Below are 11,159 nucleotides of genomic sequence, written 5' to 3' on the forward strand. Positions count from 1 at the left end.
TATTGCATATTACACATACAGTATGAGTAGCTGACAGAAAACCTGTTGTATAAGTGAGGCAAGTTTTCCTAGCAGGGTTCCCGCTGTGGCCCCCGATGTAAAACTCCAGAACTCTTCCAGGCGTTTCCATAAATAACTTGGGAGCATTTGCATGACCTAAAAATGTTACAGGTTTGTTAATGTTTTTCAGTCTGGTTCGCACTCCAGTTGGACCAAAAAGCAGCTAACGCAATGAATGTGTGAAGCAAGTTGGAAAATACATTCTGCTATATTCTTGCAAAATTCCCCAGAGAACTTTTCAAATTCCCTGGCTTTCCCTGTGTGCAATACTTTCAAAACTTGGATGATATTCCAGGAATTCCATGACCAGTGGGAACCCTGCCATCAATCATTTGGTCCAAAGTGAGTCAATCCAACGCCACATTTCTCTCACTTGGCTGGCCTTAGCACAGGAGCAACACGGTGGCAGGGAACATGGAGTATTTAAAGTAACATTTGTCTCATGTAACAGACTATCTATTCCACAGAACGCATACAAAAGACAAAACTTGCGCAGGAAATCAAACCCAAAGCGGAAAATCCAGAAAAAAAACGCCACAGTTTTATTTAGCCAGTGGGACCATTTCCAGATCGGTGTACAGTGATGGGTTTAAAATGGCCACAGAATAGATGTACAGTTCGAGGTCTCAGCAGATACTTTCTTTACCACTTCCAAGATACTAATATACCACTGGTACGGGTGAGATTCTCCCTCCTTATTTAAGGAGTTAGGACTAGGTGTCATTTGCTACAGTGATCCAGCACTTGTTAGGGGCGTTGGCTGCTCTCATTACAAAAATATCTTTCTTTACAAGAAGTTATCATGGTAATACCATTGGGGTAAAAGCCCTACATGAGCAAACACAATGAATTAAAGGCAAAGTAGAACTGTAGACATTGTGTCACTGTTTGGGGTCCCGTTGTTAATGTGAATTTGTGAAACTGACAGCTTTAGCTTCACTTTGCTACAACACAAAAAAATACCCACGACAGTTTTGACATTCTTAAAAGCTGTGACGCAGGTAGGGAACTTAAAATCCTTATATTTATGAAGAAATTAATTAGTGGCATGTGCTATAGAGAAAATTATAAATATTGCAAGTCAAATGTGGTTACATAGGAGTGTAGTGTGCAAAAGGTGCTACTGTGCACTAAGACCAAATTTAGTATACAGCAACTTGCAAACATGTACGGTTTTACGATTTGTGCCTTTGGAACCAAAACATGACGAGGCAGAGGAAATGCATAAAGAGAATACTTGCGGAAAAGGACACTATTTAACTTTTAAACAAGCAATATCGTGGCAAAGAATACTACATAAGGCAAAACCAGCTTGTACAGAGAACACGTATGAAAAAGTGCTGGTATTCTGCGTCGATACTCAAAATATCGGAACAGATGCGTCAACAGACAACAACGATATTGTCACATTCTCAGAGCTTTCAAATTTGAGGAATCTCTCGGCAATTTCTAGTCCATGTATTCGATAAGGTCTCCAAGAAATGCCTTTAACACAGGTTACGCAATGTTGTCACTACGACCAAAATTTTGATACTAGTTCCATGCCGTTACCATAGACAGTATTGAATTTTTACGAATGTTCAATACTTTCACCAAATTGTGAGCTTGGAATTATAAGGTTCTGTCTGACTTTTTCTTTTGTTTAATCAAAATTGAGTTGTCCGTGTATTCATGATCTTTGAGTGTTACTTTATGCTTGTATGGTGGTATTACTTTTAAAACTAGAAGGGCTCCGCCAAGGTTCATGCATTATTGCTTGTTCGTGAGTTGGATCCGGATCCGCTCCAAAATGTAATGGGTTCTTCCTTGGCCCATGCTACACCCTTCCACCAAGTTTCATGAAAATCGGGCCAGTAGTTTTTCCATAATCCTGTTAACAGACAAACGGTACTGAAAACATGACCTCCTTGGCGGAGGTAAGAACCTTTCGGTGTTCCAATATTTCAAAAGACTAAATGACATAATAGTTGTGCAAGCTGGTATGTCAACTCTTGAATCCTGATGGTAAATATCTCATGACCGCACTCCAACCAGATAAAAACCTTAGAATTCCAAGCTCACAAAATGTGATCTGCAAGCTGAAATTCCATTTCAAAGTTCCATTTCAGAAAATGTACAGATTGGAATAGTTACAGAGCTTAGTTAAAGAGGGATTGGAATAGGCAGAGGGTCAGTCTGGCTCTTGACAGTGGACCGCAGCGCTGAAACCACAACAGCATCAAACAGTCTGCCATGTGTCGAACTGGATCCCAGTCCACATAAACCGGTCGACCAACTGGTGCCAGAGCCAAATGTGGAACCATTTCACTTCCAGGGCCGACAAAGACGAACACCCAACCGACATCAAAACCCCCGTGAATAAGTTGCTCCAAAGCTGTCCAGGTCAGTGTGGTAACACGGCTTGTTAAAATAAACCGAAGTGGCTGTGACATTACTTGATGGATTTTCTCGTTTGCCGTGGTATTGTAGTGTCTTACTTTTAGATACAGGGTTCCCACACTCCCTTGGACAAATTCAAGGTCTTTTCAATGACTTTCAAGGACTCAAAATTGGCATGTTTTGGGGTAAGACATGACATTGGTCAAAATTAGATATCATAGAGGCCTCATTTTGTATTCATGATCTTGTCAAATCAATAACTCATGGTGAAATCATTCATTTTAAAACTGCTGCTATATCAACACAAATATCCATCATAGGGTTTTCCTCAGGATGTGAGGAGAGATCCAGAGATGAATTTGGGTGCTATATTGTGATAAAAAAATGAAATGCTTTTAAGACCATCTATTCATTTTGAAAATCTTTAAGAATCTTGATCAGATCCACAAATTTTCAAGGATTTTCATGGCCTGTGGGAACCCTAGATATTAAACTTAGTATTGGTATCAAAGTCAGAATTCTGGTATAATAATAACACTAAGGTCAAGTGACGAAAGATTTCAAAGAAAGGCAGAGCAATAGTGTTGAACATAAAGTGAAATAAGTATGACTTCTATGAGTTTGTAGTGAATGTGCAATGCAATGCCTCAGTCCCATTGCAAGTTCATTCCAGCAGTGAAATCTAGTCAAGTCTCTGTAGTCCCACTGCATACGTGTCAAACATCTGGAGGGGATCTGATCCAACTGGGATTCTCTTGGCATTGGTGGACTCCCAAAATACACAGCAACTTTTCTCAAGGGAAGCCGCCTGTGGGGAAAAAAAAAAAAGGAACACACCCTTAATGAACAGATTATCTGGAAACCACTGCACTCTTACCGGTGGCCAATTCCGGACACACACTCTTTGGTACAGTTACCAGTAGGCTTGGGCAATATCCAAAATGTAATATTGCAATGCTGTCCTGCCAAAATAGTGCAATATACAATGAGTCTTTTTGGGTTTTTTGTTGTTGTTTTTCCCCCCCTTTTTGTATTTTATTTCTAATAAATTACATCAAATAATAATAATCATCATCATCATAATAATAGTATCATAATTATTATTATTAATAACCTAGAAATTTGATGTTATTATTCAAGCGAAAACAATGGCCATTTCGTGTAGGGCTGAACAATTAATCGAAATTTTATTAAAATCGCAATATGGCCTACTGCAATTTTCAAATCGCAGGAGGCGCAATATTTGTTAAAGGTGAAATGTGTCAAAATAGCATTTTAAATGAAATATTGTGGTGCTGCAGAGATGTCCTGGCCTACACATCATATTCTACAGACTTAAGAAAACATCTTTGTTTGGTACAGATCCCCGCAAAAATCACACCATAATGTAAAAATTAGCATTCCCTCTTATATCGCAAATCATATCGCAATTGCAATATCAGTCAAACTAATCGCAATTAGATCTTTTTTCAAAATCGTTCAGCCCTAATTTGGTGTAATTTGCTCATCCCATTTCCAGGAAAATGGTCTGAATGTGGAAAAGGGAACCCACTTGAACAAAACTTTCACTACAGCTATGATTATTTAGTAGATTATAGGTTTATCAATTTAAAAGTTTGCATAACTGTAATCTAAGCAACTCATGGTGTCGTGGCCAGGCGGAAGACATTGCGATATTCGTGAAATATCGCGATTTTCATTAGCGAATATCAGCCCAAGCCTAGCTACCCGTCTTCAGTCAAGCGACATGATAGCATATTTTACCAGCTATAAGCCAAAATAAAATAAATGTCATATCAAAGGCCGTGTGTGTCCAAATTTGGCTAAGGGTGTGGTACGTTAAGTTGTAATTGTCTCTATTCTAACAAACTTCACAAAGTATTCTCTCACATTTGTTTGTTTTAAAGTCATGGAAGAGAACAAGAGCACTGATGTTAGATTTCACTGAAGACAGAGCATGATAAAAGAGTGGGAACAGTGGTAGATGAAAAATAGCGATTGAGAACAAAGAATGTGAAGAATTCCTATTCATATCCCCCCTGCTCTTACACCACGGCTCCAGGCAAATCAATTCAATTATCCGTCTCCCAGAAGGAGCCTTGTATTCCCTGTCAGTGGGTCGCTTGGTTGGTTTCACACCACTTGGAGAATGTCACAGTTCTTTTTCTCTGGTTGCGGGATTAAAATAGCTTCCGAGACGGGGCTGACCGAATGTGTGTGGGGATGCGTGCCAGCTGGGAGGAGCGGTTCAACTTTTACACGTTGTTCTTACAGTATCGGGGTTAGAAATTCACAGAAAGGAAAGTGCAATTTAGCCAAATATTAAGCCACTCTCCCATGCTCTCTAAACCAGTGATTCTCAACCTTTTTTATATCACGGACCCCTAATCTAGTACGCATTAGAGCCACGGACCCCCATTTGATGAGATTTTGTCTCTCGGTTCCCAAATCTGAAAATATTTTTAATGTCAGATATGATTTTGTCCAGAATTCCATGACTATCTGTATTATAGGTAGAGAGATAAGAGTGAAACTATGACCAAAACTGTCATTCTTCTACATTCTTTAATTGTGTCAACTTCTAAATGACACAATGGTGAAGTTTAACAATCCATCTATTTGCCGGGGACCCCCTGGAACCCTCTGAAGGACCCCTGGTGGTCCCCGGACCCCACATTGAGAACCACTGCTCTAAACAGTAACATGATTATCCTGCATTCTTTCATTTATTCTTGGTGTTTGCACTGTCCTGTGAACCAAAATTTCATTAAGACCAAGAGTCAGACTTACCTAAATTCCAACTTTTACTCCAGGCTTAATCTTGTCCTTTGCAAACACATGCTTCTCCTTATGTTCCCCGCTATCTTTCACTCCTTCACCCTCCTTGACTTCGTCCTCCTTCTCCTCCTGTTCCTCCTCCTCCTCCCCTAGGAGCACGCTCTGTCGGATGCTGACGGAGATCACCAATGCTTGCACGATACCGTAGATCAAAGCGAACTGAGGAAGGTACTCCTGGATCAACCAAAGCAGCCCCGCCATTCCCACGGTGGAGACGAAGAACATGGCCATCCCGTGGAACCACAGCCTCAGCGCTCCGTGGACCCCCAAAACCTCCAGGATCACCTTGGTCGGAGGGGACACGGTCCACAGGAAGCCGACCACAAACAGGTCGAACAGGTGGCGGAGGAAGTTGAAGCAGATCTCGTAGTGCTCGGGTAGAATCTCCCCCTTCCAGCTGGTCGCAAAGAGTCGTAAAGGAGACATGAGCTGAGAGGAAGGAGGTGTAGGAGATGGCGGAGGAGTTCCATAGTCAGAAAACTCCCCTTCGTTATCAGAGTCCCAACCAGTTTGATTCCAACCTGCATATTTCCTTCGCCTCAGCCCGCTTGACTCTGGCTGTCTTGACCAGAAAAAGTAAGAGGCTGGAAGAAACTTATTCCACCATTTAGGAACATGTTCCGCTTTCGCCTCCTGTTTCCCCGCGCCGAGATCTTCAATTTCCATGGGCTGGAGTTTCTCCTGCGCCTCCCAATACTCTTCTACCAGATTGGTTTGGTCACTTGGACTCTTACACGCTCCCCAGACCCAGGACGTCAACCCTCTTAAGCCCCGGCTGCTGGTCTTCTGGCCTTCAGTTGTTGCCGCTGTGGTATTCTCTGACACAGCGCTGCTGCCCCATGGGCGAACCCACCCCCATACTCTGCCTATCACAGCTGTCATGTCTTCTCACTACACTTGTTTCACTTTATATGTGAACAAAATCTGTAGACATTAAAATTCAAGGTTCCCCTTGTTTTAGTTGACTGCGCAGCTCTGTGAGTTTTATTATATAGCATGAGCCTATTGTGATTTCAGTTTAAAAGCTGCAGTACTTGTTCACACGGGTTGAGGCCAAGGCAAAGTGAGTTCCTCAGGCCATGGACACACCTGTGGGTGTGTTTTTACCAGTTAAACTGAAACAAAGGGAGAGGCCTCCCCCACTCCCCCTACACTAATATCAACGCCCTTGATAAAATTATTGCATAAATATCTAAAGTTTCTGGTCTACATATCTCTCTTTGGATTAACCTGGCAATCCCTAGTGCTGCTAACGTTAGGTCGTTGCTGCAGCAATGCTTTCAATAACTCAATAACATTTCACATATGCAGTTAGCACTGGCTAGATACAACTGAACTGGTTAGGTTGACCATCGGCTGCTTGGCTTGGTTCAGGTTTCCCGTTTTAGAATAACGTTTGCTAACGTTCGTGCTTGACTATTTTGGTTGTCCAACTTTATCAGAACAGCTTTTCCCGAATGGTTTTCCTCCACTCCCCGTACCTGCCAAGGAAAGACCTTTTCAATTAAGCATGAAATCAGACTTAAATTTCCACGTTAACATAAGTATGAGTTATACAGATAAGATCAGATAAGTCCTCACTAGCAGCTAATGTTAATTAGCAACTGACGCTAGCTAACCTTACCTGTCTGACGTTAGCCAGTAACGTAGGTAAACATTCACAAGCATCAAGCTAGGAAAAAAAATGTTTTTCAGGTTATGAGTGCTTGCAAGTTATTTGGCCAATTGTTTCCTGTGAGTTTCTAAAATACGTTAGTCTGATAATGGAAGCTCACCTTCACTGCAGTTTGGCTGGAAGATCTTTGCTAGCATTGCTTGTTAGGGTCCAAATAACGCGACAGCCAAGAATTGTTTAACTTCAGTGTGCCATGTTTTAATACATCGGCACGTTTCCTCCTAGTGACGTGGATAAAAACTGACAAGTGGCTGCCAGCCAACGCTGGTAACTAATGTTTACCTCTAGCCCTGCTAGCTAGTACGGAAAAGTCTGCCAGGTCGACAGAAGCGTTTGCCAAACTACCAGTATGAAGTCCGCTTGAACAAAGAACAGGACTACCGGTCCCAGCCTTCAAAATAAAAGTTTTTGTAATACTAACTTCCAAAGTGCAAATTAATGTGAGGATTATGTCAAACATGAAAATGCAAGTTTTATTTTCTGCTATACCCTTTTCACAGCATTTATCATTCAATGCAAGATGCCATATACACACACAGCTGCCCAAAGTATTCCAGACAATTTGCAGGGTGTCTGCCTACCGTTACAATAGTCAACATTCAACTTGTGGTACAATCATGAGCCCTAGTCCCTGGGTTCAGCTTGTACAGAATCTAAGGAGACTGGGTTTGGGACGTTTGGAGACAAAATGCTGTCAGGTGACTTGCCCCATTGATATGTTGCATCTTTAGCCTACATTGCACTCTGCTTAAGTGACACTTTAGAGGTTCTAGGCATACTATAACAACCAAGCAGCAATTACTTTGTCAATAATGCATTTTATGGCAATCAAAACCAATCAAGTCTTTCAAATAACAAATTGACACACCAGTTTACAGTCACTGTTTATTTGAAAATTCAGAAACACTCATACCATGTCATCTGTTCAATACAGTCAAGAGTTGAAACAATTTTGTGAGCAATGACGACCAAGTAATGCCAAGGTCAGGGCATGTTAATTGACATTTTTCAAAATAAATTGCTATGCCAACTCAGTTATTGTCAAGTCAATATACACACCACACGGCATGTGTTCAGAGCCTGAGACTCTGAAAGGTGTTCAGATCACTTCCATTATTGGCTGAAATTAATACTTTTCACAAATCCTTCATATTGCTGCAACAACTTGTATCACTGAGGCGGAACCCGAGTTTCATGGCACCTGTAAGAGAAAGGCATGATGAGTACTATTAAACGAAATATGACAGTATGTGGTTGGTGCAATATGAAACTACTTTGAGCTTTGACAAGATTCAATCATTTCCACACAACAGCACAGAATGACTTACCGGATCTGGAAAGCCTTTAAGTTGGACTTGGGCTTACAGCATCTAAATGGACAACATAGGAAATCAAGGTTTAATGAACTGTAATATGAGAACTAGTTTGCAGTGAGTGCAGTAATGCTTTTTCAGTGCACTGTGAAAGAGCTTCATGTTGTAATCAGAGACTCTAGTCTAATGTGATCATCACTGAAGCATAGGGCGGCTTTGCATAACTTGAGCAATGCGTCAAGTCATTGCACCCATAAATCCAAGAGTGACAAATTCTGAAGCTACTCACTTTCACTACTTCCATGTCGAAACTTCTTAGCTCCTTTGGACTTCAGTGGTCACTCGTCACCCTAATGGACAAATCAGACAGCTTAGGAAATATACACAACGTTACCATACTGATTTTCTATCACGTGTCACTGCAGGGCTAAGGGATAAACAAACTACCACTACTGTGCATGCATGTACCATATGTTATGTTGTTATATGTTGTATACATTTAAAAAAAAAAAACAACTAGCTTTTCAGGACATCAGTAAACCTGAGTAATATATTCAGTTATACACTGTATCATCTCTCTATTCTGATTTTGCACAAATTCCTCATAATGTAACTGAATGGACTATGGATAGTTAATGTCTTTGCCACGTAAGAAATAGATTTGTTTTGTGACCCAAGTTAGCATGTTTACCTATAAAGTAGATTGACAATCCTTTGTGTATATTTGTGTTTGCCAAAACCTTTTTAGTATTGTGCCCCCCGCCCCTTGTTTCTATTTATGTCTTGATGCTTGAACAGTATTTTTATCTTAACGTCTTATGTGAATTCCACTCAGATGTATAATATGTATTGGTATCAAGGAGGTTGTATCCTGTGCTTTGGCCTATCTTGATCTGGTTAAATTTTAATTTGGGCCTGGTCGAAATGAAATATGGTCATATTGTATATGGGGAACTGTAAATCTTGTAAAATAGAATGTGTACCTGAATGTTATTTTCCCTTAAATAAAAACACCCTTTATAAAAAACAAACTACCAACCTGGTCCATTGATTGTGTTCTGAATGACATCAGCACAGGTAGGCATGCCCACATACCTGACAAGATATGGAAAACTATTAAGCCACAATACAGCAATGAGCAAGACTTTATAAGAAAACGCTACAGCGGTATAATAGTCTGTCTCAGTGCGCTGCGAGTAAACTTCAGTTAACATCAGTCGAACCGAAAACTGAATCATCATCGACAGAAGTCCTACAGGACACAAGCCATTCCTAGTTCCAGATAACTTTGGTACTTACAGATGCAAAGCCATGATGCTGGTTCCCTTGTCGGTGTCATCGTGTGGAGGAACTGCAAGACAAACGGCATCATCAGTACCAGCAAATACCAAACATATGGACAATGAGTTAAGCATGTGGTCAGTGCACTGTGAAACAACTTCATGCTTTTTGTCAGAGACTCTAGTCTATGAATCATCATTCCACACAACAGAAACACACAGAATGGAGGCATTGAGAGACAAACTTACCAAAATAAGAGCGGTCTTTACAGTTGGACAGTGCCTCCCGTCATCCCACTTCACATGCCTAACGAGTACAAGGGAAACTGGCATTAAAATCAACTCGGATCTTTACAGTTTGCATTGAAAAAGCAATATTATGCTTGCTCAGTGCACTGTGAAAGAGCTTCATGTTGTATTCAGAGACTCTAGTCTAGTGAATCATCACAGTAGCATAGTCGTTTTAAAGCTGCTCCTTCCCAATGGCGTCCCATCCCGTAAGACTCACCATCGAGCAAATGCTCCCAGCTGGACTCTCCTCTGCTCCTCCATGGTGAGCCTGAAACAAACAGTGAGGATTTCCATGACCTGACTGGGTGAAACATTGGGAAAAAAAGACTGTCCCATTGATGTTAAATCTGTTTATTAGCTCAGTTTTAACAGACTGGCACTGGTGGGCTATGGCCAGTGATGTAGTGCAGTGATTCTCAACTTTTTTCATATCAAGAACCCCTAATTTAGTCCACATTAGAGGCACAGACCCTCATTTGATGAGTCTGTCTCTCAGACCCAAATCTGAGAATATTTTTATTGTTAGATATGATTTTGTCCAGAATTCCATGACTATCTGTATTGTAGGTAGAGAGATAACAGTGAAACTATGATCAAAACAGTCATTCTTCTACATTCTCTAATTGTGTTAACTTCTTGTAAATGAAATAATGGTGAAGTTTAATTCAATTTGCTGGGGACCCCCTGGAACACCCTCAAGGACCCCTGGTGGTCCCCGGACCCCACGTTGAGAACCACTGCTGTAAGTAACTACTAAAGCCATACAGGTAAAGACGCTGCACTAAAGTTACGTTAACATAATCCTATTTGAGTTTTATTTGTGTTAATATATTGCAATTTTATTTTTTCCCCATTACTTTTGCTGATGCAACACCACAATTCCCCCACAGGGATCAATGGAGTACTATGGCCTAGTCCCACTCACTTTACTCGCATCCATCTCGAAACTTCTTTGCTCGCCTGGAGCTCCGGGTCGGTGTCCAGCCATCGGTTTGGTGTCGAGCAGCTTCACTAGAGAGACAAACATAAAAGTTTAAGTTTCCTTCCCGCCATAACCACAAACTCTGTCTTTTAGCTCGTGTCGTCGCCATGTGCTGGGCGTAGAGGAAGCTCTGCCAAGTAAAAAACGACATTGCTATTCGTCCCAATTTTCCAATATAAATGCTAAACTTCAATATCACTTAACAGGAAACATTTAAAAACGCATTAGCTTTACCTCAATCGTATTCTGTTAGGTGTTATAGCTCTTCAAAACCCTGGAGCACACACGTTTAGCTCTCTGCAAGGTTGCAGCCATTAGCTAGAGACAGAAGAAGAGTCCGC

The 11,159-nt window shown here is 41.0% G+C and overlaps 1 protein-coding gene and 1 non-coding gene across 3 annotated transcripts; both read right to left on the minus strand.

Moving 5' to 3' along the window:
• Positions 1-591: 591 nt before the first annotated feature.
• cunh6orf47 (chromosome unknown C6orf47 homolog) lies at positions 592-7,257 on the minus strand. Of its 2 annotated transcripts, XM_071545264.1 has the most exons (4): positions 7,053-7,257; positions 6,902-6,949; positions 5,230-6,758; positions 592-3,247 (listed from the first exon to the last, which is right to left on the minus strand). In XM_071545264.1, exon 3 carries the CDS (start codon positions 6,157-6,159, stop codon positions 5,230-5,232), a length of 930 nt encoding a protein of 309 aa, XP_071401365.1. In that variant the 5' UTR covers positions 6,160-6,758; positions 6,902-6,949; positions 7,053-7,257; the 3' UTR covers positions 592-3,247. The 2 variants fall into 2 exon arrangements, with proteins under 2 accessions (XP_071401365.1, XP_071401366.1); XM_071545265.1 differs by lacking the exon at positions 6,902-6,949.
• Positions 7,258-9,681: 2,424 nt separating this feature from the next.
• On the minus strand, positions 9,682-9,749 carry LOC139666147 (small nucleolar RNA SNORD52). The gene has a single exon (XR_011696897.1). It is a non-coding gene; the product is annotated as a small nucleolar RNA SNORD52 (small nucleolar RNA).
• Between the last annotated feature and the right edge of the window lie 1,410 nt (positions 9,750-11,159).

The sequence above is a fragment of the Centroberyx affinis genome, unplaced genomic scaffold (genome assembly GCF_046629955.1).
Source record: "Centroberyx affinis isolate AG114_WGS23_722 - 3 ecotype Tasmania unplaced genomic scaffold, CSIRO-AGI_Caff_v1 ptg004834l_1, whole genome shotgun sequence".
NCBI classification, from domain to species: domain Eukaryota; kingdom Metazoa; phylum Chordata; class Actinopteri; order Beryciformes; family Berycidae; genus Centroberyx; species Centroberyx affinis.